General features: G+C 55.5%; 3 protein-coding genes across 5 annotated transcripts; 1 reads left to right on the forward strand and 2 right to left on the reverse strand.

Moving 5' to 3' along the window:
- The first annotated feature begins 999 nt into the window (after positions 1 to 999).
- Positions 1,000 to 3,822, forward strand: LOC112887056 (myb family transcription factor PHL11-like). The gene is made up of 6 exons (XM_025953140.1): positions 1,000 to 1,384; positions 1,739 to 1,815; positions 1,945 to 2,002; positions 2,110 to 2,185; positions 3,038 to 3,107; positions 3,195 to 3,822. Exons 1-6 carry the CDS (start codon positions 1,234 to 1,236, stop codon positions 3,588 to 3,590), a joined length of 828 nt encoding a protein of 275 aa, XP_025808925.1. The 5' UTR covers positions 1,000 to 1,233; the 3' UTR covers positions 3,591 to 3,822.
- Positions 3,823 to 7,656: 3,834 nt separating this feature from the next.
- LOC112878726 (ubiquinol oxidase 1c, mitochondrial-like) lies at positions 7,657 to 9,449 on the reverse strand. The gene is made up of 4 exons (XM_025942936.1): positions 8,912 to 9,449; positions 8,691 to 8,819; positions 8,097 to 8,585; positions 7,657 to 7,958 (listed from the first exon to the last, which is right to left on the reverse strand). The coding sequence occupies exons 1-4, from the start codon at positions 9,320 to 9,322 to the stop codon at positions 7,899 to 7,901; spliced, it is 1,089 nt and encodes a 362-aa protein (XP_025798721.1). The 5' UTR covers positions 9,323 to 9,449; the 3' UTR covers positions 7,657 to 7,898.
- A 601-nt stretch (positions 9,450 to 10,050) lies between these two features.
- LOC112883635 (polyamine transporter PUT1) lies at positions 10,051 to 13,694 on the reverse strand. Of its 3 annotated transcripts, XR_003226903.1 has the most exons (3): positions 13,394 to 13,694; positions 10,256 to 11,864; positions 10,051 to 10,219 (listed from the first exon to the last, which is right to left on the reverse strand). XR_003226903.1 is itself a non-coding variant. In XM_025948976.1 (2 exons), exons 1-2 carry the CDS (start codon positions 13,496 to 13,498, stop codon positions 10,368 to 10,370), a joined length of 1,602 nt encoding a protein of 533 aa, XP_025804761.1. In that variant the 5' UTR covers positions 13,499 to 13,694; the 3' UTR covers positions 10,051 to 10,367. The 3 variants fall into 3 exon arrangements, 2 of the variants coding, with proteins under 2 accessions (XP_025804761.1, XP_025804763.1); XM_025948976.1 differs by having other exon boundaries at positions 10,051 to 11,864; XM_025948978.1 differs by lacking the exon at positions 13,394 to 13,694 and adding an exon at positions 11,977 to 13,378 and having other exon boundaries at positions 10,051 to 11,864.
- Positions 13,695 to 15,252: the final 1,558 nt, after the last annotated feature.

Below are 15,252 nucleotides of genomic sequence, written 5' to 3' on the forward strand. Positions count from 1 at the left end.
CGCCAAGTTGGCGCCCGCGAATATTCCTCCCACCGGTGGGCGGGGGCCCACGAGACACCACCCCGCCCGCCCTTTCGCTCTCCGCCGGGCCGGAATATTCCCCTCGGCAAAGGCCGGAAAGGCTGTTCGCAGCTCGCTGTCGATCACCCATCACAAAATTCCACCGGCATATCCACACGCGCATTGGGCTGGTCGCTCTCGCGAGCTGTAGTGCTGATCGGTGATCACCTCGTCGTTTGGTGCCGGTATATGCAGTGGCGTCGCTCTTGATCCCAGGCTCCCGGCCGGCCGGGCTCCGGCTGCCGCCGGGGATGGACATGACAGGCGGCGGATGGCGCCTAGGCACGTACTGTACAGTGCACAGTGTCGTCCTCGAGGGGCAAATCTAGCAGCGATCAGACAGCTTCTATGGCCTGCGACCGGAAGACATAGCGCGGCACGCAAACATGCCAGCCCCGCGCCTGTCGGGGGCCGGCCTCCACGTGGCGCGCCGCCGCACATGCCCCTTGAGGCCTTGACCTGTCCTGTCCCGCGCGCGCCCCTCCCTTCCGATCTCTGAGCTCTGAAGCCCAACAGAAAGAGATCACGAATCGGACGGCGCGAGCGCCGGTCGCCCGATCGGACGGCCGCGGCGGCGCGGTGCCGACGACCCCGCGGGGCGGCGGCGTCCACGCGGCGCGTCCCGGTTGGGCGTCGTTGGCGTTTGTTAGCTCTGTCCCGGCCGCCGGCCGGGCTTGCCCCCTGGCACAAGGCTCCCCGAGATTCCGCTCACACATGACTAGCGAGTACGTACATGGCGATGATGATGGGGAGAGGCGATGCCGATGCGCTCTCCTCGCTTTCTCTCCCTATCTACATATTCCTCTCTCTGTCCCTGTCTCTCCGCCCAGCCTTCGAACGCGCCACTCCTCGCACATTCCCGTCGGGAATCCGCCTCGGGCTTCGCCGCAATCCTACGCTACCTCCCCGGACTCCGGCTCCACCGCCACACCCCCCCCCCCCCCGGCACCAGATTCACACCGCGCCGTGCGGCCGCTGCCTCTAGGTAGCTGCAAGCAGCAGCCGGCCGGGGCGGACGCGCGTGTTCGCGAGCTGCGAGCTAGCTAGTTGCAGCGCAGGCGTACGGATCGCTGCCGCGCCGCGGCGAGCCAGCTGCTCCGCAATCGACAAGCCGGCCGCGGGCGCGGGGAGCGAGGATCAGACCGAGACCGAGAGACAGGCCGCGCGGTCAGCATGTTCGAGGGGATGGAGAGGGCGGGGTACGGCGGCGCGGCGGCGATGGGCGGCGTGGTGCTGTCGCGGGACCCCAAGCCGCGGCTGCGGTGGACGCCCGACCTTCACGAGCGCTTCGTCGAGGCCGTCACCAAGCTCGGCGGGCCCGACAGTGAGTACCCGCATGCCCTCTCCATTTGCTGCTTCCTTCCTGCACTAGTACAAACTACAAAGTACAAACAAACACAGCTTTACCTCCCATCAGCTAGATGGAACAGTGGTGCTAAACAGCAGCATGCATGCTCCAGCTCCGAATTCATCTGCTCTGCGCGCTGGCTGTTTGGCTTAGTACGGGCGTGCACAAAGATGCCAAGAACACTTGATCTAACTGCATGATAGTCATGCATGGTGCCCTTCTGATTAACAGATTCGCTGATCAGGGCTCCTAGTCGTGATCACATTGCAACTTCTGTTTCGGAGGTTCTGACATCGTTTTCCATTTGATTGCGCTGTGCGACGACGACAGAAGCGACGCCCAAGTCGGTGCTGAGGCTGATGGGAATGAAAGGGCTCACCTTGTACCACCTCAAGAGTCATCTCCAGGTACCAGCTACTCCGATCCCTTCTATGCAATTTCATGTGTAACAATTGTAACTGCTGCCAGTCGTCCACTTTATATCGCTCTGTCCGGTGCTGATTTGTGCTTGTTCACGACGATCCCTCTTGTCGCAGAAATACAGGCTTGGAAAGCAGAGCAAGAAAGATACAGGCTTGGAAGCCAGCAGAGGGGGTATGCACCTTGCAAATACCACTACTGAAACTGAACTGGTAAAATGAAAAAGAAAGGATGAAGCTTTGTTCTCGAAATCTTACCATTTTTTCTTTCTCTTTTCACAGCATTCGCAGCACAGGGCATCAATTTCTCCGCTCCAGTACCTCCTAGCATTCCATCTACGGCCGGTAACAATACGGGGTAAGTAGCAGACGAGCAGTCACCATCCTATCCTGCATGCTTCCTTTCACATCAGTGCCATGCATGCCTGCTTTTTGCCACCGCCATAATGTCTGAAGAACATGCATCTATCGTCTCCCTCGAACAGCAATAATTCAAGGACAACAAACTAAACTGTCGCTGCCAAAACGCCATGATGATCATGAAGTAGGATAGAACAAATTGGCAGCATTTGTTGCTGGCAGGGCCTGGAACAAGATGCCTATTGATCGTACTATCTTCCTCGAAAACAAAGGATATAGATCGTACTATATTAGTGGTTTAAATATACTTGGTCTGCTATGATAGAAGATAAATATCATCCTTAATTTTTGAACACAACGTCCTTACTCAAATAGTACTGGACGGTCAATGATTGGGCAGATGAAGTCACAGGAAAGGGGCGTTGATGTGACAAGTTATAGGGGTCTATCAAATCCTACAATTCAGGTGTTGATTAATAAGTTGCATAACTGAATTTTATGGTGTCATCACACTAGTTAATTGTTTTAAAAAATAACCTAAAAATTGTGGATGAGGACTTTGTCACTCAATTTATACAAATTATATGCCGGATCAGGATTCAGAATCGTTTTTTTATCTTTGTCACTAAACTGATACAAGTAGCAATATCTAACTCAGGGGCCGGACTAATCATTTACTTGAAACAAATAATTAAAGTTTGCCCAAGTAAGCTGCATTCCGTACTGTCATTCTCTGAAATCTGAATTACTAGTTACGATTTTCCAAATAGTTTCCGTTATGAGCTTTTTTTTTATCTCAGTTTTCATTGTCTTATTTCTGTTTGGCTTACCATTTCTGAACATGGATCAGAGAAACGCCACTTGCGGATGCGCTGAAGTACCAAATTGAAGTCCAAAGGAAACTCCATGAGCAGCTTGAGGTGAGACTAACAAACAATCATCCCTACTACGACTTTTGCAGTCACAGACACGAAATTCTGGCCTCTTACTTTGTTTTGCACATGCAGGTGCAGAAGAAGCTGCAAATGCGAATCGAGGCCCAAGGCAAATACCTGCAAACAATACTAGAGAAAGCCCAGAACAACCTGTCCTACGACGCAACAGGAGCTGCGAACCTGGAGGCAACCAGGTCGCAGCTGACAGACTTCAACCTCGCGCTCTCAGGTTTCATGGACAACGTGTCACAAGCGTGTGAGCAGAACAATGGCGAACTGGCGAAAGCCATGACCGAGGACAACCTCAGAGCGAGCAATCTAGGCTTTCAGCTGTACCATGGAGTTCATGACGGCGAGGATGTCAAGTGCACTCCAGATGAAGGACTGCTGCTGCTGGATCTGAACATCAGAGGAGGCTACGACCACCGGTCTACGGCGGATTTGAAGATGAATCAGCACATGAGATGAAAAATCTGTAGAAGGACGACAGCCATAGTTTAATCTAAGAGTTCCCCTTGTGTTGTGAGAAATTCTTTCGGCAATCCTGAGGATGCTTGTTTACAGCGTTGGTCTGATGTAAAATTTGTGGCAAGAGGCTCCGAATAAGCATAGCAATTGAGCTAATCTTATACGAGATCTGTGTAATTCATATGTATCTAGAATCGAAAGAGCTGCAAGGGTCATGCAGCGTTTCCAAGCAGGGTAATTCTCTAGTTTCTTTGTCGTCATTTTGTGAGAGCAGGTAAAAGATTTATGGCAAGCACAACTGCACAAGGCCAATCTACAGTTCTACACCTGAAAGTGGTCACTAGTTTCTAAAGAGCATTAGATCCCTGAACTGAAAGTGGTCACTGGGCGGGAAAAGTTGTAAAAACAAGGCTCAGATCAAAAACAGCAGAAACGGGAAAACCAACCATGCAGTTCTTGGGCACCACTTGGGTCTTCGACAGGTTGAGCGATCTGACGATGAACTCGCGAGACTCCGACGATCTTGCGGATGCTCCATCTTGCTGCCGAGCTCAGTGGTGGCAACTTGAAGCGAGGGGCAGGGCCGCAGGGGAGCTACTTTGATGCGAGCGAAGGGTCTTGCGTGCGGGCGGGCGGACGTGCGGCGGCGTATCCATGTTCAGGAAAAGGGAAGCGGCGGCTCGGAGGGAGGGCGGCCGGCCGGTGCGGTGAACGCCGATGGGCGGCGCGCGTGCGGCAGGCCGGCAGCTACAGGCGCGGCCGCGGGAATCAGATCGTCTGCAGTCAGGCTCCGTGACGCTCCTCTACAGTCAGCCGCATCGCACCGTCCGCTGCGATCGAGCGGTGATGAGCTCCCACGCGACAATCTCGTTGACCTCATCTCACAGGCCGCACATAGCAGCAGGTCAAGTGGCCCATCACGGCCCACACCACCACGGAGCTCCTTCCCCTTCGCAGCTACGCTGCCTTCTTCCTTTTGCAGCTGGGCTCCTGTTTTGTTTGAGGCAGATCTCGCTTTGTTTGAGGCAACTTGATGTTTCCTTCAATCAATTCCAACACAATCTAATAAGGGAGGTAGGAGGCAATCAAATTAGAACACCAGGCCATTATCTGATAAGAGTATAGAGGAAGTGATGAGGGAGGTGGAAGGCAATTAAATGAGAACACCATTGCAATCTAAGTACACGGGGGAAGAGATGCGAGTGCAGATTACTGGACCTGTTGCTCGCTAGATGTGAGTGCTAAGGGACGTTCGCAAAAGAAAAAATAGATGGTGAAGGAGCACGGGCACCAGATGATCGCCGCCTCACCCAGCTCGTCCTCGCGCCAAAAAGCTAGCATTCGCGCTAAAAAAGTAAGCAGCCGCAGCTCTTTCCAGTCATACAGGCCCTTCTGTTGGGCCGTGGCCCATCACGTGGACAGGGGGAAGCGCGTGGGAGCTCATCACCGCTCGATCGCAGCGGATGGTGCGATGCGGCTGACTGCAGAGGAGCGTCACGGAACCTGACTGCAGACGATCTATTCCCGGCCGCGCAGGTCCTGGTCTCCTGGACGGCGCTCTTCCGATTCCAGGCGGAGGCGGGGCCTGTGAATTGGTAAGGCCCTTTGTTTCCCCCCAAGATTATATAATCTATCCAAGCTAGAGAAGAGTAGCTTATTGGATTATAATAATCTAGCTGTAATCTATAGTATGTTTGTTTCATATTATAGATTGTAAGCTAGATTATATAATTTATGTGGGAAACAAACACCCTCTAAATCAGGACTGTAGAGATCGGATCCAACGTACGGCAACGACCCAGGTGGACGGTATTTGATTTACCGTCCACCCTGGTCGTAGCCGCGCGCGCTTCTCGCGGCGCCTCGCCGGGGTGTCGGAGGCATGGAGCTTCCGCACCGTACCCGCTTCGATGGCGCCGTCCTGGAGAGCCCTTCTCTGAGCGCCCCGGAGGCCCTCAGACACGACGGTTTGGACTTTGGCGGCCGGTGCCGCCGTGCCGGGCGCGTCCTCGTCCACGGCCTCGCGACTTGTGCTCGTGGCGTTCGGTCAAACTCGCGAGCGGCAGCGACGCGCCGTCCATGGCGATCCTCCCGTGCCGAACGTGTTGCGTAGAAAGGGCTTCGGCTGTCCGGCGGCCATTGCTGCGCCGCTGGTCGCGGCCCAGAAAGGCGGCGCCAGAGACGAACGTCCCGGCGAGGATATCAGGCAGGCCATACGCTCCGCGCCACTTCTGGCAGTTGGTCCGCCGCATCCCGGCTGGCTCCCGCATCGACGTATCCTCTCTGGAGAGAACCCGTTGCACGGGTGCGGCCGCCCGGGGCGGAGGCCAGCGTCAGGAACATCATGGATTCATGGCGACGGCCGCGATCAAGCCGTCGTGTCGTGTGGCGCGTGTAGTCTGCAGCTAAGCAGCTCGTTCATCATCGAAGATCGAACGCAACTAACGGACGGCGAGTCAAGTGCAGTACCTCGTTCGAATTATTGCGATGTGTATATCGGCGACCTGTGTCTTCTTGTCCTCGGGTGCAGATCATCTGACGCGCAGGTCGATCAAAGTTCATCACAAGTTCATCCTTATTGGAGATTCAGGATTCAGGGGAGCAGAGCCTCGAAGGAAAGCGAGAAAAGAAACTGCCGGATGCTGAATTTGTTGAAAAGAATTTGGATGCCATGTTGGAATCGATAGTTTCATCGATGCCCTGTCAATTTCCCTCCAAACGCTACAGGCTTGAATGCCTCTATCACCTTTTCTTTTTAGGAGAACAGGAGGGGCAAGTCCCTACTGATTATGTATGCTAAAAAGAAAAGCCAAACAGGTCCGGCAAGACAGTACAGAAAGGTGCTCCCTAAGGAGACCAGAAGAAAATAAGAAAACAGATTAAAGAGAAGAAATCCAAGACTCCATGGCCGCCACACGAGGTTTATCTTTAAGCAGAGCAAGCCTGAACTCAGAGATAAACTTTCTTCGACAAGAGGCCACCGAGGGGTCAGTTTCATTGAAGATCCAATCGTTCCTAGTTGTCCAAATGCTCCAAGTCATGAGAATAATAATTTCCATGAAGAAAGGGACCCCAAATAAATGAGCAGCAGTTTCAAGTCTCTATAAATGCAGAGATCATAAGTGGACGAATCTAGTATCATTCTTTTCCTTCTGAGCAGATCTCTTGTAAACTCTATCTTTAAGTAGTAACCAGAAGAAAACCTTAAGTTTTATTTGACATTTGGCTCTCCATAGCCATCCAAAAATAGGGTGGGTCCTTCTGTGTCCGATTAGAGCCTTGTAGACTTTTGAGGTTGAGAAGAGAGTGTTGCCCCAGATGTAGCTCCATTGATCAGTTTCCTCATGATGTTGCCACCCATTTATCAGAGTTGATGAAATCCTGATTCTGTTGATAGGCCTGAATTGATAAGAGTACGTGGAAGTTTTGGGAGAATGAAGGCAGGAGAGTAGCTTCCTTGAATGTGATATTGATGCTCTTGGCAAAGGAATAGAGCTCAGGGTAAGCCTATTTGGGTACTTGATCATTCCAAGTATCTTGACAAAAAAGAACCGAAGTACCATCCTGCACTGAGACTTTAGCTATTCCTTTGAAATTATCCAGCAGCTTAACTGTGTTTACATTTTGAAGGTTGGTAAAACTAAACACATTGTTCTGTTTTTTTTTTCTGACAAATATGCATGCTGACCCGCAAGAGGAGTAACAAGAACTATACACTTGTCAATCTGCAGGATTCATCTATGGTTAGAACGAGGGACATTATTAGTTCTTTCATCACCGAAGTACTTCTTGCGTTGAAAGAGCTAATTAAACTTTCATTTGGTTTTGCACAATGTCCTAATTATATGGCTCAGTCAGGATGCTCTCCACCTGACCATTTTGCCGTGCATTATTTATGTTAAATTGGGTTCTACACTTGTACTATTATCATGTTAGCCTTTTGCTGGTGCATGTGAAGATGCTGGAAATGACGAGAGGAAGGGCAGCTTACACCAGGCTTCAAGGTGATGGTATATTTCAGGAGAAGATTCAGTAAGCTGAATAGTCAAGCACGTATCAAGGTCCAAGATCTAAGAACAACCAGGGAGACTCCATTTATTTGTCAAGTGTTACTAGCAACCTACTTCTAATTTTTTAAAAGTGGAACTACCTTTTAGCGACGCGAGGCCCTGCCCCATTTCCATTAACTAACGGAAATATAGGAGTTCATACATACAGAGAGAGAGTGTGTGCGTGTGTGTGTGTGCAGTGGAACTACCTACATCTAGTAAAATGTAAAAATGAAGAACTGTCACAAAACCGGTTTCTTCAATGATATTCAATCGGCGCAGGTGTCTCCTTGAGCTCCATCCCCTGGTAATGGACGTCCTGCACATCAGAAGCAAAGGAATTCAGAAATCCCAATCCGTATGCCGCTTGAACCATACAAGATTTGACCATATTCAGGCATCACAATTCGTGTGAACCATATAAGATCTGACCGAGGTAATCCTCCAATGGACATACCGAGGCAAAATGGTTGACGTCGCGGTGGTGTGCCTCGTCGGCCCGCACCATGATGACGACATCCTTGAGTGTGGCATCGGCTGGGAGCTGCCAGTAGTCGATGGCGATGGCCGGCGCGGGGACGTTCTCGATCTTGCCGTCCTCGATGTCCTTGAGGTACTCGGTGTAGGAGTGGATGGCCTCCTCCTCGAGGTAGCCGACGACGCGGTGCGCGAACTTGGGGGAGATGAGGTAACCGAGGAAGTAGGCGTTGAAGAAGACGCCCTGCACGGCGAGGACGAGCGCGCGCTCGTACCACCTGGGCTTGGCCACCTCCATGAAGGTCATGAGGTGCATGCGCTCGTTCTCGGCCTCCTCCAGCAGCGTCCGGATCCAGCCCCCGCTGTGCTCGAAGCGGCGGAGCGAGCGCAGGTGAAGCAGCATGCCGCCCACCATCCCCGGCACCGCCGCCACCGTCTCCAGCATCATCGCGCGGCAGCCGTACCTCCTCTGCACACAATTAGTCCTGTTTTATCGGGGGTCGACATGGGTGCAGGGTGCTCTGCTCCAAGAAGATGGGAGATGCGATGCGAGAGAAAAGAACTCCGGAGAGACCTGGAAGAAGATGTCAGTGGGCGCGCGCAACGATTTGACGGTCCAGTAGGCGAGCTTGTCGAGCAGCACCTTGGGCTCGTGGTGCCTGGTGAGATCGATCGAGGTGTCCGGCTTGTACGTCTCCCATGGCTGCAGAATTAGCACACGGGACACGCCAATTGAGATCATGATCAGCAGACGGTGCGGGCTCTCTAAGCAGGAAACGGTGAGCTACGACTTACCCTGAAGCAAGACCACCTCCACTCGACGCCGTCCTTGTTCACCAGCTTGGACGGCTCGATGCCCCAGTAGCTGTTGACCACGGGGCTCTTCTTCCCATCCCCCTCCTTCACGGCCTCCGCCGCCTCCGCCTTGGCAGCCGCGGTGCTGCCAGCGTTCCCCTTGGACGCGGCCGCCTCCGCCTTGGCGGCCACGGTGCTGCCAGCGCTCCCCTTGGACGCTGCCGCCTCCTCCTTCGCCTCGGCGGCGGCGGTGGACAGAAGCCGCACCCACACTGCGGCGGCTCCCCGTTCCCCTCCGCCGGCCAGGGCGAGCAAGGGCCTCGGCGCCGCGGCCGCCGGGGAGGAAACCGGGCCGAAGACGCGCGGGCCCAGGTGGTGCAGGAGGACGGATCCGGCGGCGCGGGAGCTCATCTTCGCCGGCGAGCGGTGCGGTGGGCGAACGGAGGATCTCTCTGGACTGGAATGCGCTGGCCTCGCTGCTCCTGTGGTCGGGCGCTGTGACTGAGCGATACGTGGTCGATCGCGGTTGCGGCAGGCGTCCCCAATTTGTTTTCGCTTCTTCACGCGACGGACGGCCGGTGGGTGCAAGGGCAACTCCAGGCTGGGCCCACCTGTCATGCTAGTCGGAGGCTGCTTCTCGAGAATAAACTGAAGTCACTGTTCAGGAGGCAGCAACAAGCAGAGTGGAGACATGGATGTCAAATCATGATGGCTGCTAACCTGATACAGAAAACGAGGTCCGGAGGCGGCTGTGGCTCCAAAGATTTAGGCATCCAAGTTCTGACGCGTGTGAAAGTGCTATATTTTAGTACTAATATATCTAAACGGAAGTGCTAATAAGATGGATTAAATTTTAATCAAGATTCAAAAACTTTAGCATATATATATGAGTGCTAATACGTGCTAAAATTTAGCACTTAACTTTATATTCTCCAAACAGACAGTTAGGCGTGTTTCCAGGCACAAATCGGGCACCATTTGAGGTTGCTGATCTTCAAGCACGTGCAAGCTTAACGTGCTGGTTTGGTTGGTTCCTTGAGGTAGGCTTTGGTTGTGTACTTTGTGTTGTCTTGGATGGTTTGTTGTTTTTTTGACCGAAATTTTGAAGACTGTAGTAGGAATGCGCAGCAGAGACTAGATACACTGCAAAAACATTCAGATCGAAATCCGTTTGATGCCACTTGCCACCGAAGTTCCCTCAACTAGCTCATGAACTGAAATGGATACAGAACACAATGCTTTTCAAAAACTGCCAGAACACGCTACTGTGTCATCCTACACGACCAATGTCAACAAGCCTCCAGCGTGTTACGACTCAAAAGTCCTCCACGGCCAGCAATAGTGGCAAAATCAGGGGACGCGGGCCTCCGTGGGCTATCGTTTGAGATCTGAGCCCACCGCGCGCTGTGAAGCGAAGCCCAAATCTAAGCTGGTTTGACACAGCCCACCCACGGGGCTACGGCGCCAGCGTCTCGTCTGCCGCGGCGGGTGCGTGCGCGTGCCCCACGCCGATGTCAGGGAGGTCCGAGTTCACGGCGAACCTGAGCCACCCCTTCTTCTCCACGAGCCTCAGCAGCGGCTGCAGCACGAGGCCGACGGCCACGGCGCCGAGGCTCACGAGCGCCACCTTGAGCGTCGACAGCGCGAGCACCACCACGATCAGCGCCGTGGGCGGCACCAGCATCGCTACGCACCCGGCGGTGCCGAGCGGGATGCGGTACGGCCGGGGCGCGTCGGGCCGCCGCACGCGCAGCAGCACGAAGGCGATGAACTCCAGCAGCATGCCGAAGCAGTAGAGGAAGTTCTCGGCGGCCACGATCTCCTGGAAGCTCATGGAGGAGAGCAGCAGCACGCCCGACGCCGAGAAGAGGATGCCCACCAGCGGCGTCCCGTGCCGCGACCGCCGCGCGAAGAAGGCCGGCAGCATGCCCCGCTCCGCCATGCCCAGCAGCTGGTACGAGTCGCTGCTCATCTCGGCCACGAACATGCCCATGTTCGACATCGCCGCCGCCGCCTGCACCCACCACATCAGCCACGCGCCGCCGAGGAGCTTGGCAAGGTCCGCGAAGTAGCCGTCGCTCCACTGCGACCGGTCCAGCGGCACCGCGCCGGTGCCGGCGAGGAGCGGGTACAGGTAGCTCACTACCACGAAGATGACCGCGTAGAACAGCGCCTTGGGCAGCGTCTTGCCGGGGTTGTCCACTTCGCCGGACAGCGTGCTGATCGAGTCCCAGTAGTTGAGGTTCCAGAACAGCGTGTTGAGGTACAGGTTCCAGTCCACGTTGTGGAGGTCCACCACCAGCCACCTCGCCGGCCGGAGCTTGGGGAGCGAGATGAGGCCCATGACGAAGAACGGCAGGACGGAAAACACGCCCAGGCAGATGGCTACCCAGCCGACGACGGTGAGCCCGCGGTAGTTGAGCAGCGTCAGCACCGCCGTGAGTCCCAGGACCGCAAACGCCCTCGGCGGGCCACCGCCCAGCGCAGGCACGGCGGACTTGAGGTAGTCGAGGAAGAGGACGGGGTACAGCGCGTTGTCGATGACGCCGCTCAGCCACTTCATCCACCCCTGCTGGAACCCCCAGTAGGGTCCGAGCGCCGAGGCGACCCACACGACGTACCCGCCGTTCTCCGGGAACATGGTGCCCAGCTCCGCCGTGATCAGCGCCTCCGGGATGCTCCAGATGACCGGGAGGACCAGGAAGCCGGCGATGGCGAGGAGCGGCCCCGCCGCGCCCACGCTGTCCTCGATGCCGAACGGCCCGCCGGAGACCTCGTAGAAGATAAGGAAGACCAGCGGGACGATGGAGACCTTGCGGAGCGACGCCGGCGCCGGCGCCGACGCCGCCACGCCGTTGGCATCGGCATTGCTGCTGGGGAGGACCCTGTACTCCGTGCTGCATTCGCCCATCGGAGCACTACTTGCTGCCGATCCGGTGTTCGGGGCGAGCTTCTGCACATTGGACACAGATTGATCGGTCAGATGATTGCTCGCATGATTTGCAATAGGATTCGAGTTCAACAAACATGGAGACAGAATATTCAGATTTCGAACCAAATCATACCACGAATGATCACGACACATGAAAACAGATTGGAAACGGAGGCAGCGATTCACCGCCACCACCAGAAACAGCAGCTGTTGGGGCCAATGTCTGCTCTCGTGCTCATTGAAACATTGCCATTGGAGATGTGTCCTGTGTCTCTCAGACTACTCGAAGTCGTAACCAAGAGGGAGGCTGCATACAAGCATCCCGTGACCAGGACTCTGCTTCGACTGCTCGCCTGAAACGAATTCGTTGGGCGAAGTAGCGGCGGTGTTCAGACTTGAGGGTTGCGGCCGGTGACGGGGGTCCTATATGGCTTCCGGAAGCTATCCATCTTCCAGCCCATTAGGCCCACGACGCCATCTTCTTCCACCCCGCGCGCCGCCTCGCCGGCGTTGTCCCCGACACCAGCGAGGCCCGCCCTCCCTCCTTCCTTCTTCTCCTCCCTTCCACTGTTCGCCCGCCACCGCCGCCGCCCTGTCCGTCTTCGGCGGAGACGACACCCTCCGTCCACCCGCTGCCGGCGCATCCCCGCCCTCCCTAACCTCTCCGACACCACGGCCCCGCCCGGAACCTGGTCCGGCCGCCGGCAACCACCACCCCCGCCGGCGGCGCTCCGCCGTCCGCCCACACATGACCCACCGCCTGTCGATTCCTCCCCCGACCTTCTCTTCTAAAGCCGGCGATCATTGGAGCTTCCGTGCCCCGGCAACCTCAAAACCCTAACCTCGCCGCCGGCCGCTCCCCCTCCTCTATCTCGCCGGCGCATGCGCGACGAAGGCCGGAGGAAGAAGAAGGGACGGAGAAAGGAGATAGGCACGAGCGACGGCGGCCAAAGGAAGGACACGGATCTTAAATATTGGAAGGTGGATGACATTCCCACCTTCCGAAAGATGTATAAAATTGGCGGCTGATGGCACCTGTAAGGAAATCACGGCGGCCAGATCGGAACGGGCGCCCACTCCACTGCCGGAAAAGCCCACCATGTTTGGTCCCGCCGGGCAGTAATGCCGACCCATTCAAAAAGAAAATGTTTGGTCCCGCCGGGGTAGGGCCGTGTTAACTCAACTGGACCATATTATGGGCCTTGGCTGCCTGACTTTACGGGCCCAATCGAAGGCCAATGGGCTTTAAAAAATGGCAAATCATTGATGATGATGAGGCCATTGAGGCGTCAGGACGACGGACTGAGGAGTCAAGAATCGGTAGACGAGACGATAAAGTCAGAGGTCAACGGATATGTGAATGTCCGGCGGCGAGGCAGGCTGGCGAACGGGGACTCCCAAGTCGAAGCAAAGAGCTACACGTGCGCCAGGCTGCCGGCAAGCATTACCGGAGAAGCTTACCCGATGATCAGCGGCGGCGAACACAAGGACAGCAAGAAACACCAAGATAGGAAAGGGTGGAGACCGGAGGGCGAGGGAGCTCAGCTCACCTCTTGCTGACCGATGTCGGAGCCAGGGTCCGCAGGCGGCGGCGCCGGCGAACCCGGGCGGTCCTGGAGCACGGCCAGCGGCACCTCCGACCGCGCGTCGCCCATGTCCTGATATCCCTGGGATGCTGCTCCTCCCTCTCGCGAGCGAGGCCGTGCGGTGTGGACGTGAGGTATAAGTACTGAGCAGGCAGAGAGATTGGGGGCGGAGCAGAGCGAAGGAGCGAGGCAAGACTTCGAGAGGTTACTTTCCTTGCGATCCCAGCGTCAAGGAGCCGCCGAAAGCACAGGCTTGCACGATTGGACCTCACCAAACCAAGGATATATTTTCTCCCCAAACACGCAAAAGGTGTGCGGTTCATCGCATTGCTCGACATGAGAAAAAACAAAAAGTTCAGCTTCAGCACGCGTCGGCGAGAAAGCAACGATGGCGCATTATGTCTGCAGGGACAGGAATGGATAGAAAAATGGGCAAAAAGAAGAAAAAAATGGCTTTGCTAGGGAAAAAGGCTTCGCCTTTTCTCGGGGAGCAACCGGCCATGCGACGCACATGGCCAGTGCCATTTCTAAACATTTCCCCCCGCTACCGCTTGATTTGCCTCAGCAGAAAAATCCGGTCTGGGGTGCTGCGCTGCACCTGCTCCTGCACACACAAAATGTCTGTTGGTTTGGTTTCGTTCCGAGCAGGGGAGGTCAGCTTCGTGTTGAGCGCTGGGCTGCTGACCACAATCGGCCCACGGCGCACAGCACGACATGCGGCGCGAGACTGGAGCTTGCAGGAGCATCTTGCCATGTGCGGATGGGCGGACGGCGAGGCCTCATTCATCTGCCTGTGCTCCCTGCCTCCCTGCATGGGTGGGGGGTCCTGGCACTGTAGCCAGATCTAGCACGTGAGCAGGCAGTGGGATCTATGGACTGATCCGCGCCGTCCCCGTCCAATCCGAAAGCATCGCTCGGTCGCATCGCATCAGAGGGAGGACGACGACGACGAGAAGCAAAGGATCTCCAATGCCACGCTGGGACCTGGGAGGACATGCAGGCTGTACGAAGCTTGAACTATGATGGGTTGCAGTGCAGTGCAGGGCAGCTGGGTAGCACCAGTTTTTCAGGCTTGGGGTGCATGGCCGATTCCTTTGGGATTGGGGAGCTGGGATTCAGTTCCAGTTGTTCAAGATTTTGTCATTTTCAGATTCAGGCTTGGGCTGCTACCCATTACTCATAATTCTGAATAATTTGTCTCCTCACCAATTCTGGTGCTCACATGATCGAACACCGCAGAAATCATTGTACCCGATTTCCCCAGCTAGGATACAAAATCTGAAGAGAATAGATTACCGACTCCCCAATAATAGCAGAAAACAAGTTTATAATTGAACATTCCGCTAATTAATCGGACCGACTTGTCCGTTGGAACAGAGCAGCTTATATACCAGGGTGGATCAGCGTCGCCGAGCTCGCAACGGCGACGGGCCACCAACCGGGAGCAGGCAGAGATCTGTGTCATCTTGCTTTGCTCGCTTGCGTCGGGACCAATCCACCGCCATTACACGCAGCGGCGGGGACCGGCCGTGCTATCGATGGCACGGAATGTGGAGACGCCGGCACGGCGTGGTGGCTCGTGAGCGGCGGCCCCTCCGCGCTGTGGCTAGCAGTAGCAGGTGCGAGCGCCAAACCTAACGGCGGCAGGTAGTAGTAGCTAGGTTGGTCGGCCAGGACCATCGAGCTCCATCACCATCCGACGCTGGACCCCGTGGAATGATCCAAGTGGAGATACCGGTAAGAAAGTAGCAGGGCCCGTGATCATTCCGTGCCGAGAGGCTTTTGGAATGAACTGGAATGATTATCCAAACGTGCCCGTCTGA

The sequence above is a fragment of the Panicum hallii genome, chromosome 1 (genome assembly GCF_002211085.1).
Source record: "Panicum hallii strain FIL2 chromosome 1, PHallii_v3.1, whole genome shotgun sequence".
Lineage (NCBI taxonomy): Eukaryota > Viridiplantae > Streptophyta > Magnoliopsida > Poales > Poaceae > Panicum > Panicum hallii.